The sequence below is a fragment of the Augochlora pura genome, chromosome 1 (assembly GCF_028453695.1).
Source record: "Augochlora pura isolate Apur16 chromosome 1, APUR_v2.2.1, whole genome shotgun sequence".
NCBI lineage: Eukaryota > Metazoa > Arthropoda > Insecta > Hymenoptera > Halictidae > Augochlora > Augochlora pura.
Window position 1 is genome coordinate 6,749,745 of NC_135772.1, and position 16,329 is coordinate 6,766,073.

Consider the following 16,329-nt stretch of genomic DNA (forward strand, 5'->3'; position numbering starts at 1 on the left):
CCAACAGAACACATAGAATCTGATGGTTATCGTTCTGTTTCTCTCCATCCTATCTTTTTCTCTTTTTACAGTACTTGTGAAGCTGGTTGCACAGTAAAATGGTGGGGATGTGCGAGCCAGCTTAGGGAGCATGAAAAGTGTGCAGGAGGAGAAGCCATTGCTGAATATAGAGAAGACAGCTCGCACACGTCTAGCAGAAGTAAGACCCATTACTGTGTAGTCAACAAAACATGACACGACACGCAAGAAATTGTACTGCTGGTGCTGTTTACACTTATCACGAGAAAAAGAAAGATGCAGCAGCGTCTGGTTATGGAACAAATACACAAAGAGTGGGCAAAGATTCTGTGAAAGATTTTGATTGTTGTTGCCTTACTTTACAACCATGTCGAAACCCTGTCATAACGTTTGTATCTTCGAATTGATTCTTATTTATTTCTTTGTTCCGCATTACTGACATTTTATTTTGTAGGAAAGATGGCTATTTGTTTGACAAAGAGGCAATTTTGGAATATGTCTTGACGAAAAAGAAAGAATACACAAGAAAGTTGAAAGAGTATGAGAAACAGAAACGACAGCAAGAGGTTAATATAAACACTATCTTGCCGCCCTTGAATGAGTTGAGTCAAATTGAAAGTATGCGCATGTACGAGATGTAAGAGCAAAATGCCAAAAAGCTGTCAAAAATATTGTTTTAAGTTTTTATAATAAATATCCAGAGCACTTCTCTGGCTTCTCTTATCCTACTTATACATTTCCCTTTTCTAGAGTCAACTCATTATGGGACAGCTATAGTTAAAATAGTTGTACATGAATCAAGTTTAACATAAAATTCCATGTTATTTTCAGGAACAAAATCTTGAAAAAACTGCTAATGAAGAATTACAAAAGCTACAGAATTTTTTGAAGGGTGAAAAAAATATTGTTTCTAGGAGTCAAAGTAGTATAGATGAATCAAATTCATCAGTTTCTAACATGTGTAATGGCAAAGACAAAATACTTCCGAGTTTTTGGATTCCTTCTAAAACACCGGAAGCTAAAGACTTAATATTAAAAAAGCCGGATAAGACAATTTACTGTCCTATAAGTGGAAAGCCATTGAAAATAAAAGACCTTATACCAGTAAAATTCACAGAAGTAAAAGACCCAGATGATAAAAAATCACTTATTGTTAAACAAGCACGATATATGTGTCCTATTACTCATGATATTTTAAGTAATAGTGTCCCATGTGCAGTTATAAGAACAACGTACGATTACATTTAAATGAGTTAGAATCATAATGGCAGAAGTCACATTTTTCCCATTGTGAAAAACAGGGAATGTTGTTTACCAACATATGTATTGTGTGCTGACCAAATTTATTATTAAGATGATTTGGTTACACTAATTTATAGTATCTAAAATTTTCAAAAATGTGACTTACACTATTATAATTCGAACTAACTCATATTATCCATATTACTACTTCATTTAACAGAATTAAGTAATAATTATTTTGTTTCCAGGGGTGATGTAATAACTGTGGAATGTGTGGAGAAGATTATAAAAAGAGACTGGATAAATCCTTTGGATAGCACAAAACTGACTGAAGCCGATATTATACCGCTTCAAAGGGTAATTGTTATACATTTCATTGAAACTCGTGAGAATAAAAATATTAACAACATTATTTGCAGGGTGGTACTGGATACGCTGCTGTTAACGATCGTTTAGAAGGGAAACATGAAAGACCAGTATTACAAGCGTAAACTGAACAGGTAAAATTTATAATAAATGATAAATAATGTACATACCACGTGGGAGATTTAATAAATAAAGATTATATTAAGACTATCTGTTTAGAATCCTCTCTAACTCTATCAAAGTAAATAAATTAGGATTATATTAAGATTATTAAATTATTAAGATTATATTAAGACTATGTGTTTAGAATCCTCTCTAACTCTACCAAAGTAAATAAATTATTTAACGTTAGCTTTCAAAATGATGGAAGGCTAAAACATCTGGACTTTCAACATTAGTTTATTGATATTATGATATTCTGATCTTCTGTATGAAGAAATTCGGCTAGAAAGATTTCCATACCATCTCTGCAAACAAAGTGTTCATTCTGTGAAATGAGTTGTATAGGTGTTAAAAAATTAAAATCTATCGGTGATAGATCGGGTGAATAGGGTGGATATTTCAAAACTTTATACTTACTTTTTTATTCATTTAATCTTGATACTGTTCTGACAATAGCCCTAATACGACTTGCAGCTCAAGACTCTGCAACATAGTTAGGCAAGACGCGGGGAAGGGTAATTCACCAGGCATTTCTCGCATATACAAAATTATAGCAACTGCGAAGAGTTTTATTCAGAGATACACTCTTGTCCTATGTTTTAAAAAAGGCTGGTATAACAAATATAAGAAACTTATGATACTGAAAATATTACCTCTATATATTACTGCATAATTTATTTATAATGTAAATATGGCCATAAACTGATAACCTTCTTTAATCAACTTTTTTACTTTATTTAAATTGATATAATTTTTAACAGTGGATTCAATTTTAATTTTCCAGATTCATACAAATTTTATTCAATGTCTTTAGATATGTAAATGTAGATGTATGCATGCACAGAGCATGTAACTTTGTTTGTATATACTATATTAACAATGAGATCAATATTTACATTACTCATTATAAACTGGAGTTGCGTTTATATTGTAAAAAAATTATTTTTTTTTGTCATTGTCATCACTATCAGAACCATTGTCTTTTTTATGTTTTTTACGTTTCTTATGTTTTGACTTTTTCTTCCTTTTCTTATGTTTGTGTTTTCTTTTCTCTTCACTAGAATCATCTGTTTCAGATTCACTATCACTTGTCTCAGACTTTTCATGTTTTTTTGATTTTTTCTTGTTTTTCTTCTCTTTGTGTTTCTTTTTTGCATCTTTCTGCTTTCTTTGCAATTCCTTCTCTCTTAACTCAGTCAAAGGCGTAACATAATTTTCGTCGCTATCAGAACTTGTACTACTGACATCCAACACGATTTCTTTATTGGGATCAACTTTAATGAAGTTACGACACTGATATGTAAGGTGTCCAGCATAACCACACTTCTTGCAAGCTGGACGAATGTGATCTTTATTTTGTGGAATCAGTCTTGAAAGAAATTCTGGATCCATACCTATAATGAAGCATTAAATTATTAGTAGAGGCAAAGAATTAATAGAAACATTTGCTTAAAGCAAATGGAAATATTTGATATAGATAATACACTAATCCCACGAGATAACATACAAATATAAATAATTACGAAACTAATATATAAATATACACAATGAACCTTTAGTTAAGAACAACAATTGCTGTACAAAATTTTCATTCTTCAGTCACAGCTTGAAAAGGTATGTTTGTTCTCGCTAAAATTATTATCAGCATAGTCATACGTTCGTGAAGTATGCGTAGTTATATATGTAGATTTATTTAATTAGGTTTAGTTATTAATATCTTTTAGTTTTATCTTATGCATTGCATATATAAACATACATACACATGGCTACACAACAGAAATTCAGCTTGTAGATTAGAGGTCGCAGTTGTAAGTTGTAGATGGCGCTGGAATAAATTTACATATTCGGAATCATTCGGAATCTGGCAAGATTCATATTGCTAAGTAAGTTTGTACCAAAAAATAATTTATTCAAGTATTATTATTCTTTTTGTAAAATTGAACATTGCTAAAGAATTTTTAAAACGTCTACAATTTGTACTAATTGTTATAAATTTTACATTGAAATATATAAATAAGTAAGTCGATATAGAAATTTTGTGTTTTATATATTGTGCTCATTGTGTTTATCTATACTAATCATATTAATCGTATTTAGTTTAATTTATAATAATATAATCTCATTTATTTCCATTCTTATGTTTAAAATAATTGATATACTTGTTTATAGGATTTAAATAGTTGTTTGTATAGTAATAATAATTAAAAATAACATTTGTAAAAAGAGTTTTGCAGTTTGACCCCTTTTTTAATCTATGACTTATCAGTAGGATAAAGTATAAAGCACACTTTCTATAGAACACAGATTTAGTACATTATTCATTCATAAATTCTAAAATCTTGAATTAATTCTGGAACTTGTTTATTATTTTTATCTATTTCTCTTCTATAGAATATTGTATAATATTATAATTTGTAAGTGATAATGATATCTCAAATAATAGTTATACTATAAGACTTTTTATATGTTCCATTCTTTTTAGAATATTTTGAAAAATGAATCGGTTACTATTCCTGCTACTTTTTGTAAGTGTTCTAAATATTACTACGGCTTGGCGAACATTTATGAGAGGTCGAAGTAGATATGGCAATTTAGGTATTCCAATTTCGCCAGAAGATCAAAATGAAGTGGAAGAGCAATGGTTTACACAATATTTAGATCATTTTAATCCAACCAATGCAATCGTTTGGCAGCAGGTACTATAAAAAAGAATTTATAAGGTTGTACTCTATAATTAAATTGATGTATTTAATAAATTTTTACAGAGATATTTTGTGAATGGAGATTATTATAAGAAAGGAGGTCCAATATTTTTAATGATTGGAGGAGAAGGTGCAGTTTCTACTAAATGGATGAAAGAGGGCGAGTGGATTGAATATGCTAAAATATTTGGAGCTCTTTGCTTTCAAGTGGAACACCGTTACTATGGAAAGAGTCACCCAACATCGTAATGATATTCAACATTGCTACTCTTACTATATATAAACATTTAAGCACTTCCATGTAACACATTCAATGTTTGCAGAGATTTAAGTGTAAAAAATATGATCTATCTATCATCAGAACAGGCACTTGCAGATTTAGCATACTTTATAAAAAGCATGAATAGTAATTTTAAATTACCAAATAATACCCAATGGATTGCATTTGGAGGATCTTATGCTGGTTCATTAGCTGCTTGGATGCGTGCTAAATATCCTCACTTAGTTCATGGAGCAGTTTCTACAAGTGGTCCATTGTTAGCTGAAATAGATTTCCAAGGTAAATGTAAAATAAGCCAATACTTTACGGAAAAGAAAATTGCATTAATTTATAATGGTTACAGAGTATTATATTGTTGTTGAAAATGCTATGAGAAACTACTCTCAGGCTTGTGTAGACTCTTTAGTGGAAGCAAATAAACAGTTTCATATAATGTTACGTCACCTCATTGGTCAGAGGGGTTTATCCGAAAAATTTAAGTAGGTAAAAACTTAATTATTTGTTTAAAATCTCCCAAAATGCTAATAAAGTTTTGTTAATTTATAGTTTATGTGATCCTATTGATTCAGGACACACAACACACAATGATATCTCAAACTTGTATGAAACAATAGCAAGTAATTTTGCTGGCATTGTACAATATAATAAGGACAATCGCAATAATTCGGCAATGGCTAATTTGACTGTTGATAGTGCATGTGATATTTTAACAAATCAGTCATTGGGTATTGCTATTAATAGACTTGCAATCTTAAGCAATACAATATTGAATGCATCAAAAGAGAAATGCTTGGATTATATGTATAGTAAAATGATTCATGAACTCCGAAATGTTACTTGGACTAGTGAACAGGCAGAGGGAGGTAACTAATTTTGGAATTAAATTTACTATTTTTTTAAAAATATATTTCTATTTTTATATTATAATTACAATCTTTTAGGACGTCAATGGATGTATCAAACATGCACAGAGTTTGGATTCTTCCAAAGTTCTACTGCACAGTCGAATTTATTCAGTAACACTTTTCCAGTAGATTTCTTTATACAACAGTGTACTGACATATTTGGACCTAGGTTCGGCCATGTACAATTGTTAATACTTTTTATTACTATACAGAATAATTTAAATTTTATTTTGCAATAGGTACAATGTTGATTTGTTAAAGTCGGCAACAGAGCGAACAAACACTTTGTACGGAGCACTAGATTTGAAAGTTACGAAAGTAGTGTTTGTACATGGATCAGTGGACCCTTGGCATACGTTAGGAATTACGAAGTCATTGGATCCGCAAGCACCTGCCATTTACATCAATGGTATGCGAATATCAGATATTTTACATGTGCAAACTTTATAGATTATCGATTTATTGAATTATTTACTTCTACAGGTACTGCTCATTGTGCAAATATGTATCCTCCATCCGAAAATGATCTACCTGATTTAAAGAAAGCCAGAGTTGAGATTGCAAAATTGCTTAATCAATGGCTTGAATAATTAATATATATTAAGTTTTCAACATAATATAAGTGAGACTGCTTAAATGATACATGGATTTTCGTTTTTAGTTTTTAGTGAAACAAAATGCAAATAATGATTAAGATTACAAAAATTTTGTTAAAAAATTTAAGTTTTTATTTCTTTATATATTGCTTAAATATCACTGTTAACAATCAGGCTACATAAATATTTTTCGGTCGCATTTCTGTGCATTAACGAGACTAAACTAACATTAGATTAGCATTAGTCATCCTGTGCTATGTTAAATGACAAGAACGTATGTGTAAATATATTAAACAAGTTTGCCCATAATGGCACTATTACAATTTTTTGCGGATTACAAAGATATTAAATACATGTACAAACTTATTTTGAAAATATCTTACTTCAGTCAATGAATAAGAAGATATCATTCCCTAATTATAGTTTCGACAATATTGAACTGGTTAAGATAAAACGTATCAATACTATGTATGTATAAATAAATCAGTATCGTCAACTTTGATATAAATCATGTTTTATATTCTTAAATAAGCACCACAGCTACATGGATTTTGGTTCTAAAATGGACAGCATCAACCTTTCCTTAACGACACTTCTCTTAAATACCTTGTGTTGCTGTAAGAAATTATTTTAACTTCTTTAAGGTGAGGCCAAGGTGCCCATATCAGATTTTTCAGTGCGTCGAGTACAAAATTTTTATGAACATCATGCTATGAAAAATATGATTGTAACAAAGAATCCCTATAAATATCTCTTAGAAATCGTTTGATCAGTAATTAGTAATTATTTTCATTTTTTGGCATGTCCTTTGATCAACTAGTGATCCTCCAACATCCGCGAACAACTCTCCTTCTCTCACTTATATTACTGCATATACTGTATTTACATTAGATAACAATGTGGTAGTAAATAATTTACTGTATAACAGAATAATAATTTTAGGACGATTTCATTCTATATCTTGTCCACAAATTGCGCTGAAAGTTTCCGCTACGCAATATTTCATCATTCACCACGTTTCTAAGAATTCTATTGCAGAATTCACGTATTTTCTCTAGCAAAATCTTCTTTAATCATCTTTAATCAGTCACAGTAATATGAAACTACCTAAATGTAATGTTACCTTAGAGGTATAAAGTACTATTATATTACTATATATATGCATATATTGTGTAAAATAAGTAATGAAATAACAAAAATTGCCATCTAGTAGAAAGAATAGACAAACGGAACAAAATATTGCTTGTAAAAATGTTTTAATCTAACAATTTTAACCAGTTACCGACAAAATATTTCACTCCAAATAATATTCTGTTCTACTTTTTCCTAACCGAAATTGTTTGTTACTTTATCATTTATCTTACACAAAATTAACATTACCGCTAGATATAATTACTTTCAGTTAGTTTCAAGTTACCGGTCAATTAACAGCTTTTCACCAGAGCTAATAATTAATGTAAAAGCTCCCACGTAATCCAATCGTGATTCGCTAGAGTACTGATTCACCGAATTTCTAATAAATAAGGTTCCTATCTATGAAATTCAATGTTCAGTATCTGTGATGCGATTGAGATTGCCTCCACTCGGGTGTTGAGTTACCATGATGATGGTGATGGTGATGATGATGACGTTTCTTGTCGGAAATACTCGCGTGTTTGCTGGACGGATACGTGGCGACGTCACTAATCACCAATTCTGAGCCGTCTCTCTCGGTGTTATTGCTATTACCACGATAGTTCTCTCGGTAGCCTGGTTCATCCAGGGTTTCCTTGCGACGAAGCGGAGGATGACCAGCTTTTTGGCCTGCAGTTTCGTGCAGATTCTCCCAAGCTTGTCGGTAGTATCGATTCAGACCACCTCGGCTTTCGGAAGAACTACTGCCAAAACTCGCTACAGTGTTGCAATCTGGGGATGCACGGTGCCTATAGTGTTTGCTGCTTCCACCACGATTTCTGTGTGATATAGAAAAATTTAAGTAATACTTTATCCTCGAATTAATGATGCGAAAGTTAGATTGATTAACAAATCTTTTAACAGAAAAAACAGTATGTATTTCGCTGCATCGATTTGTTTTTCTTTTCGTGCAGTTGTTTTTTAAGATGCACATTACAAACGAAATAAAAAGGAACATTTTAAACAAAAGTTGTATGGCATTAAGACGGTCACTTGATGGAGCAATTCAGAAAATCAAATCGATCAAGAGAATCACAAAATTGAAAAGCTTTTTCCATACATATGTATATTACAGCCCGTCACCAAGCAGAAAATTTGAGGAGTAGAAAAAATATGAGAAGAAATGTGATAAATCTATCATTTCTAGGATGAAACTTGTATAAGTAAATCTATGTTTACTAAAATTACGTAAGATGCAGTTATTATTCTACATAATCATTATCTGTATAATTTGAAAGGAAATTTGAAATATTAATTTAGAATAGTTGAGTAGACACCTATTGATATTGTTGTGTTTACCATTAGTAAGTTGTGAAAAAGAATGTTTCTATTAGCATAGAAGATAGGGATAGGTGTGTAGGTACTGAGTGTGTAATTGTTCAAATATATACAACCAATTCTACTCTTCCTTTATGCCTACTACATACAAGATGCATTAATTTATAGTACTAGTAACAGAAAGTGAGTTTTCATTTATAAGTAGAATCTCCATTTCCTTGGATATTCTGTGTTCACTTGAGTATTTCTACTCAATATTCTTTCGTGGCAAATGATTCCTATAATAGAATTTGCAGCTATTTAAATTATAAGTAAGAACTTCCATGTCCAAGAAATTCAAATAATTTCTTCAAAGTTCACAAGGAATGTCTAGGAATCAGACTAAATGTTTAGTGATTGGCTTAGACTTAAACGCAGACGACGAGAATAATAAGATTCCAATCATAGATGAAAAGGATCAAACACTTTCCTGACTGTAACAAATATTACGAAACAATAAATCGCTAGTGACAATTAGTGTAAGACTCGACAATTCTCAGCATCGCTGTCATTGAAAGTTTCAAACCATCAGTGTTTACCAGGGAACTCTCGTTTACCGTAGAAGCTTTGGTAGGAACTTCGAGGAGAAGTGCATAATTCCGGTGCGTTCAAGAAGCCTCTATCGAGTGAGGTGGTGAACGAGCTATCACTATCAGTGCTAATTATTAAACCTTGCTCGTTTACCTTGACTAGTGGGTGGCGCATGAGCGGTTGTAGTGGTACGTGGTGATTGTTGATGTAGTGGTGGGCGGTGGTTGCGTGGAGGGTGGAGGGCGATGGTGGTTGGCTGTATATATATTTATTGAGAGAGATAGGGGACTAAGGTAATTATGAACTAGAGGGATGGGTTGGAGAAGTATCCAGCGCGATGGGCCGCCGAGAGACCGAAGGAATAAGGATGATCGGTGCCGCGGCGAGCCGTCAAATCGCGGCGCCCCAGGTGCTGGTCGGGGAAGGGCAGCGCCAGTAGCGTATACCAACGCGAGGGCATCCCAGTTTCACCTCTTCCAAGGCCACCACTACCGCCACCCCTCAACGCACCAACCCCACCAAGCCCCCTGCGGCGCCTTCCTCTGACGCTGCCACTGCCGCTAGCCACCGCAACGCAAACGGGCTCAGTGTTAATAGTTATCCTTCATCAATCAATTTCCCTTCCCTTCTTTCCTTCCATTTTCTTTTCTTTCGACTCCTTCGCTCCCCCTTCTCTGCTTACTCACTCTCATACTTAACCCCTTCATTGCTTGCCTAAATAACAACTTCATCTCGACTTTGTGCAAAGTATCTCAATTCTAATGTATATACACCTCATATGTTCCTCAAGGTGAAGATTCAGCCATTTTATTTTATTTTTTACATAGTGTGACACAACTGATTGTAAGTTCTTCTTGTTGGTGATGAAAGGTGGATTTTAACTCTCTTTAGTTTTATGTTGAAGTAAACTCTTACAATATAGCGATTTCTTTTACTGATTTACGTTATATTCGTCAATAGTGTACATTGTACTGAAGAACATTTATGTTTCTTAGCTGGGAGGTAAGGAACACTTTGCACCAAAAACGATTGAATAGAATTTAAAACAGTACTTTGAAGTTTGATTGAAAATAGAAAATATTATTGCGTACGCGCAACATTCATGACATTCTTATAGAAAGTTCAGATTTATTTGATCTAGATATGATTATGTAAACTTGGAACCTATTTAATATATGCTACATCCTACATTTATGTAAGCTAGAATATTCACAGAGGAGCAATTTAATTTGTAATTCCACTGAAGCAGCAATGAAAGAGTTAATGTGAATCCTATACATATTGTAATTTTGTGGCTAATTTTCTAATTACTTTCTTAACACGTATGAACGTATATTAAGGAATAGCAATCGTCATTGAAGAAATTATTATTTGTTTCTTCTTTAACACTTGAAATTCATTTTAGACATTCTATCTCTTAAAGTAGGACAAAGTTCTACCGTGCACACCGAAATTAATCTCGTGATACTAATTACTAGTTAGGCGTCAAAGAATGGAATCCTCTGACGAAATCATCAATTTTGTACACGTTTCATCTCTGGAAGAATTAATCCCGCGAACTTTGTTACATTACTTACAACACTCAAGATGTATCAATTACAATATTTCATGAGCAGGTGACATGAAAATAGTAAGAAGGCAGACAAAGGTGTAGAAAACAGTTTAAACAAATGTAGAGCAAGCAATACAGTATACACACGTAGAATCGAAAATAAAATATATTCTGAATATTTATATAAAAGCTAGTTATGTATAGTTTGTCCAAGAAATAATGCCTGTTAGGATGATTAATGATACTGTAGTCTTTAAAAAGAATATGAAATGCTAAACCGAAAACTGGTAATATGCGAAATATTTTGCAATGCTTCAAAATTTTAGATGGGAACAATGCAACCTCCACCTACGTTACGTTCGAAATATTCACAAAAAAATGTCAGTGATGGTGATAAATACAAAAATCAAGTCTGCTCTAAACGATTAGAATATCATTTTCTCTAAGTAACTATAACGATTGTACACGAAAGATGACTCTGAATATTTGACACAGCATTCATAAATGTTGAAAATGTAACTTTAATACCATTTTTTTCTGATGCACCTATGAAATGTGCAACAACGACCGGAATGTTACAGAAAATATATTATTACATATTATACTAAATGTTACATTTTACGAATTATACCGCAATGTAATATTTAAAATGCTTACGTCGCGATCATTTTTTTTCTATTTTTCGGTCAATCTGCAATTACTATTTCTAAAACGTACATTCAAGTACAACTATCATAAAAATTATGATTTCTAATGATCTTGAGCAGCATCTAATCTAAAATATTATCATGCAGAATATTTCTTTGGCAATGTGCAATAACAGGCGTTACTTTTGGATCGACCTCAGTAACGTGATCACAGAATCGAACAAGAGAAGTACATTAACGAGAGCAATAAACGAAGCTTCAATTAACGATGGCTGATAACTTGAAAATTTATGTTGATGGACAGATTGTATCCTTCTTTTACTATTAGCAGAACAGTTGGCATTGCGTGCCTTGGAATAATTATATAACTTAAAATACAATTCTTTACATATAGTAAATATTATTTACACAAAAACAAATTAAATAATAGTTCTTATACACCATTAGTGTACGATATCAGTCATTATAAAGAGAAAACTAAAATAATTAAACTATACAACGTAAAAAGGAGAAAACTATATAAATATGTAGCAGTGGTAGAATATTAATAACAAATGCTTGAAACTTCGTTCATACACATCGATCAACTTTTAACTAGGATTTGTTTAAAATGCGACTCATCCAAATCGTGTACTTCCCTTGCAAGAGATAGGCAAAGAACGAAAATCTCCGGTTCACTTGAATGATCTGCACACAGATTTACCTGCGTATGAGTATCACAACTGTGGTAATCACTGCGGCGAGGAACACGAAGCCACCGAAAACACCTAGAGCAATCACTGCACCCAGGTTTAGTTTCGCCTGATGAGTGTTGTTTGGTTGATCCGTGTTGTTTATTCTGTACGGGCCGGATGGCTCCGGTACGCCGGAACCAATACCGATTTGCGCGTTATCCACACCGCTGCCGGAAATCTCGTTGTCCTGCGGATGATCGCTACTATCGCCGTTTAGAATAGCTGGAGGCGAGGCTGCTGGCCTCTGCAGACCGACGCTCGGTTTCCTCGGGATCGTCTCTCTGACTGTTGCTGGTAATTCGCCTGTACTGGCTATCTTTCGAGGTGGAGCGACCGTGGTCGTGCTCGTGGTAGTGGTAGAAGGCACCTTTGGCGGCAGGAACGTGTGTCGTGTCCTTGCTGTTATTGGTCGCACTGTTACTCTTGGAAGAACTGTCACTGTTGTTCGTGGTTCTTCTGCAACATTGGAAATAGGTATCTGAACAGTCTGCAGCTAGATTTTTATCCTGCGCAATGACAGTATTTTTTATATAGTTTTCAAAGTTTTCCTTTGACATATTCTGTTTTTGAGAAATTTAGTTTTGAAAGAAAGGAGATATTAATCCTTTGCTCACAAAGTCATCTTAACTCTAGATGCGAAATAGTTTTTCTAAAATACAATATTTTTATTTCATTACTGCACTTTATGCATATGAAATCGAGACATGTGACTGATTGATTTTTAATAGTTTTTTTTTAGATATAAACACTTTTGATAATGTAAACATTAATTTGGAACACGATATAACAATTTCGAGAGTCACCCGTGTGCTCAAGATTGACTTAATGTGAAATGTCAAAATAAATCAGAAAAGTGTATTAATACAATTTCTAAAGATATTCTGTGCAATGCAGACAGTGTGTAAAGTAATGTAAGAGCTTAGACTTCACACAGAAGTAATTGATGTACCTGTACACGTTGGCGCGACGTGATCGTACAATCCAGTAGGCAAACACAGAATCTGCCTAAACCCAGTAAGCCTGTAACCTTTTTCACAAGTGTATGTGACGATGCTGCCTACGAGTAAACTTCGGTTCAAACCGGCCTTTCCTGATACCATCTCAGTCTCGTCTATCTCATCTATTTGAATGTAACTGTGAGGAACAGGTGTTGGAGGATCGCAGAGAATCGGTTCGCAACGAGGTGGTGGTCCGTTCCAACGTTCATCGATGTCGCAAGTCAGTCTTGCTCGGCCTTAAATAGAGAAGATTAATCACTTTTTCTGCGAAATGTAAATTTTTATAATAATATGGAAGCGTCGATTCAAACCACATGTATGAATGGTAGAAATATTACGCTGCAATTCTTATAAAAAATTGTATGCCTCCTTACCTAATATTTCAAATTGATTCCTTTAAAAAATGAAAGCATGTAAGATACAGACCATTATTACAATCTGGGCATGGTCATTATAGCCAGTAAAAGAAATTGTGAAAGGAGTATAAATACTTCTACCTGTTCTCACAAAACCAAAATATTTTATATCATAACGAGTTCTAAAACAGTTAAAGAAAACTATAATCGGTCTACCAGGTCATTTATACAGTCATGTCATAATTCTCTGTCCAGATGTAGATACTAATCCTTGCGGCAATACACCGAGGATGGCAAGAAAGATTAAGTATAATCACTATTACAAATCGTGACTCGGCTGTTCCTGTTTCATTGATTAAATGGCATCAACTTTACTATACTCTCATGAGCATTCGCTCGTTCGGCAGTGTGCTAATCATTGAAAAATTTGTTCGGTCGAGGAATAATATAGCGTAATAAGAACATGAAACGGCAGAAGTATGAATTTATCTCCCTCGTTTCTCCTGATTCAAGATCGAGTCACAGATGTCGGATATCGATGAACCAGAACCGATTCTTACCCGTCATCTCGTATCCTTCCTCGCAGGAATAAAGCACCTGACTTAGATAAGTAACGGTATTGTTGATAAGTGTGTAGCCACCGTGTTTTATGCTAGCTGGATAGCCACATTCGATACCTGAAACGAGCAAGTTCGAACTTAAGATCAAGCGAACTGTATATGGTTCACGAAGTCACGGGACTTCTGTCTGACATTGCGGGTTTCTTACTTTTGCACACCGGCGGAAACTCGTTGTAGAAGCCGGTATCCAGGCAGGTACGGCTCGACGGTCCTATAAGAAGGCTACCCGCGTTACAGGTGTACTCTACCGTTGCTCCAACTTCGTAAACATTCGCTAAATTTCGATCCGTCGCTGTCGTCACGCTCATTGTGGAGTTCGGCGGTTGTTCCGGACGACCGCATGCACGTGGCTCTGTAATTTATCGTATTATTGTATTGCATCCCTAAAATTTTGGACTTAAGTGGTGTCAGTATTGGCTGCTACTCATTTTCTAATAACGATAGTGACCAAGTTCAATATACAGGATGTCCCAAAAGTATGGTACTTTCAGGGAGGGGGGTCCTGAGGTCATTTAAAGTTTATTCATAATTATGACCTTATTATAGGTCATTAGCGAAAATGCAATCCGCGGCTTTGTTTATGAGTTATTAATGAAAAACGCTGACCAATGAGAGGTGAGCTCAGCTGACATGAGGCGGCCGAGCCAATGAACGAAACTGAGTTTCGTCTGATCGTTGGTCGCTACACGCCAGCTGAGCTCGCCTTTTATTGGTCAGCGTTTTTTGTTAATAACTCGTAAACAAAGCCGAGGATTGCATTTTCGCTACGGGGAAAGTTATTTCAAATTGCATCAGCAACCCTTCATTTTCCGGAATTTTCGTTCTAATACTTGTACTTTTGACTTTTGTAAAATGTATTATGAAAATTAGAAATTGCGGTTTAGTGCAAGAAAATTAGGCTATGCAGAAATCATGAACGTGAAATGAACGCATTGAAATATAAAGTGTGCTTAAAATAAGAAATTGCGTTATAAATGGATTAAGTGTAACAGCGTTCTCATACGATCCAGTAGTAACGGAAGAGAAAGATGTATTAGAAAAAGTGTGATTCGAAAGTCGATACTCACGATGCTGACAGATGAAATTTAATCGAGCCGTACAAGGTGTATCAGACCATAGCCAGCCTCTGCTGCCGTCGTATCGAGCGCAATCTTCTTCCGTGCCTTGAGGTAAGCTCCAGAATGAAACTGAAACCTCATCTCCGCTTTCTGTCCATCTCCAAACCGATCGATCTTTCTGGTCCCTTACCGCGCCCATCCAGTACTGACTCGATGTATCGCTCCTTCGAAAACGAAACGTGTTTGTAAGAATAGACTTGTGCGACAGTGAAGAAATCATATTGCGTTTAGCTCTTCCGGTGCATAACGGCAACTGCCAGGTTGCGGATGTTATGCATTCGAGTGGCAAATATAAAACTGCGAAAAGTACTGACGTAAACATTTTTATGTAAACAAAGTAGACCCGATAACAGCATTCTGATTCTTCGCATCGAAAGATATTCGAACTACAAAAGTTCATCGAAATTTTTAAAAGTGAAATTGAATTGCTTAAAATTTGCAGACTCTGGCAAATGTATTACATTGCGTAAAAAACAAATTTGTACCGATTTACGTTGGTAAAACGTTGACGATAAATATGTTACCTGTGACGTCTCCACAGTTCCCAGGAGATGAATCCTTGCAGCGCAGGATTACTTTCGTCCACCAAGGTACCGCCCCGTGCACGACAGAACGCCAGTGCTTCTCTAAATACCATTGGCTGACGATTGTAGAAAATGTAACATTTTCCATTGTACGTTGCCGTTGAGCCCGGCGGCTGGTCCCTAAATTGTGGACACCTTTCTATCGGGAGAGCCTGTAGCCAAAAAGTGACGATACTAGTTTATACGATGCGAAGAAAAGAGCTTCATCATTTAATTCCTGTGGTGCGGTCTTATTTTGCTTTTATTTTAAATACTCATCGCTAAATTTTCTAGAAGTAGTAATTTATATTTATGCAATATTTACATATTATAATAAAGAGTAATTAGAGTATCCTGAATGTCTTCGCAGTAGTAACAATAATTTGAAAACAATCGATATGATTACTTTTTGCTCGATCAGTAGAAATGGATTATTCCGAATGTGTTTG

At 34.3% G+C, this 16,329-nt stretch overlaps 4 protein-coding genes across 9 annotated transcripts in view; 2 read left to right on the forward strand and 2 right to left on the reverse strand.

Moving 5' to 3' along the window:
• Window positions 1-97: 97 nt before the first annotated feature.
• On the forward strand, window positions 98-1,836 carry LOC144479035 (nitric oxide synthase-interacting protein homolog). The gene is made up of 5 exons (XM_078197507.1): window positions 98-406; window positions 473-584; window positions 850-1,250; window positions 1,509-1,617; window positions 1,680-1,836. The coding sequence occupies exons 1-5, from the start codon at window positions 231-233 to the stop codon at window positions 1,749-1,751; spliced, it is 870 nt and encodes a 289-aa protein (XP_078053633.1). The 5' UTR covers window positions 98-230; the 3' UTR covers window positions 1,752-1,836.
• On the reverse strand, window positions 1,800-3,597 carry LOC144479041 (uncharacterized). Of its 5 annotated transcripts, none has more exons than XR_013495468.1 (3): window positions 3,549-3,597; window positions 2,442-3,182; window positions 1,800-2,380 (listed from the first exon to the last, which is right to left on the reverse strand). XR_013495468.1 is itself a non-coding variant. In XM_078197520.1 (2 exons), the coding sequence occupies exons 1-2, from the start codon at window positions 3,550-3,552 to the stop codon at window positions 2,728-2,730; spliced, it is 459 nt and encodes a 152-aa protein (XP_078053646.1). In that variant the 5' UTR covers window positions 3,553-3,597; the 3' UTR covers window positions 1,800-2,727. The 5 variants fall into 5 exon arrangements, 2 of the variants coding, with proteins under 2 accessions (XP_078053646.1, XP_078053668.1); XR_013495466.1 differs by having other exon boundaries at window positions 1,800-2,093; window positions 2,206-3,182; XR_013495467.1 differs by having other exon boundaries at window positions 1,800-2,113; window positions 2,206-3,182.
• LOC144479027 (putative serine protease K12H4.7) lies at window positions 3,570-6,744 on the forward strand. 2 transcript variants are annotated; one of them, XM_078197486.1, is made up of 9 exons: window positions 3,570-3,671; window positions 4,271-4,484; window positions 4,554-4,735; window positions 4,814-5,049; window positions 5,114-5,249; window positions 5,317-5,633; window positions 5,712-5,844; window positions 5,915-6,084; window positions 6,159-6,744. In XM_078197486.1, the coding sequence occupies exons 2-9, from the start codon at window positions 4,284-4,286 to the stop codon at window positions 6,263-6,265; spliced, it is 1,482 nt and encodes a 493-aa protein (XP_078053612.1). In that variant the 5' UTR covers window positions 3,570-3,671; window positions 4,271-4,283; the 3' UTR covers window positions 6,266-6,744. The 2 variants fall into 2 exon arrangements, with proteins under 2 accessions (XP_078053612.1, XP_078053619.1); XM_078197493.1 differs by having other exon boundaries at window positions 3,666-3,805.
• Window positions 6,471-16,329, reverse strand: part of LOC144479018 (uncharacterized) — a 36,813-nt gene continuing 26,954 nt past the window's right edge. The window contains exons 5-11 of the mRNA XM_078197476.1: window positions 15,842-16,053; window positions 15,267-15,481; window positions 14,348-14,551; window positions 14,140-14,256; window positions 13,175-13,459; window positions 12,195-12,681; window positions 6,471-8,223 (exon numbers count right to left, since the gene is read on the reverse strand). Of these exons, the coding sequence (XP_078053602.1) occupies window positions 7,821-8,223; window positions 12,195-12,681; window positions 13,175-13,459; window positions 14,140-14,256; window positions 14,348-14,551; window positions 15,267-15,481; window positions 15,842-16,053 (1,923 nt within the window). The 3' untranslated portion in view covers window positions 6,471-7,820. The remainder of the gene's footprint in view (window positions 8,224-12,194; window positions 12,682-13,174; window positions 13,460-14,139; window positions 14,257-14,347; window positions 14,552-15,266; window positions 15,482-15,841; window positions 16,054-16,329) is intronic.

Excerpts from the sequence above, each read along its gene's own strand:
- LOC144479035 (XM_078197507.1), top strand. The coding sequence starts at position 231 with ATGACACGACACGCAAGAAATTGTACTGCTGGTGCTGTTTACACTTAT. Across the intron at positions 407-472 it reads TGTCGAAACCCTGTCATAAC|GAAAGATGGCTATTTGTTTG; the intron begins GTTTGTATCTTC and ends TTTATTTTGTAG. Across the intron at positions 585-849 it reads AACAGAAACGACAGCAAGAG|GAACAAAATCTTGAAAAAAC; the intron begins GTTAATATAAAC and ends TGTTATTTTCAG.
- LOC144479027 (XM_078197486.1), top strand. The coding sequence starts at position 4,284 with ATGAATCGGTTACTATTCCTGCTACTTTTTGTAAGTGTTCTAAATATT. Across the intron at positions 4,485-4,553 it reads ATGCAATCGTTTGGCAGCAG|AGATATTTTGTGAATGGAGA; the intron begins GTACTATAAAAA and ends AAATTTTTACAG. Across the intron at positions 6,085-6,158 it reads ACCTGCCATTTACATCAATG|GTACTGCTCATTGTGCAAAT; the intron begins GTATGCGAATAT and ends TTACTTCTACAG.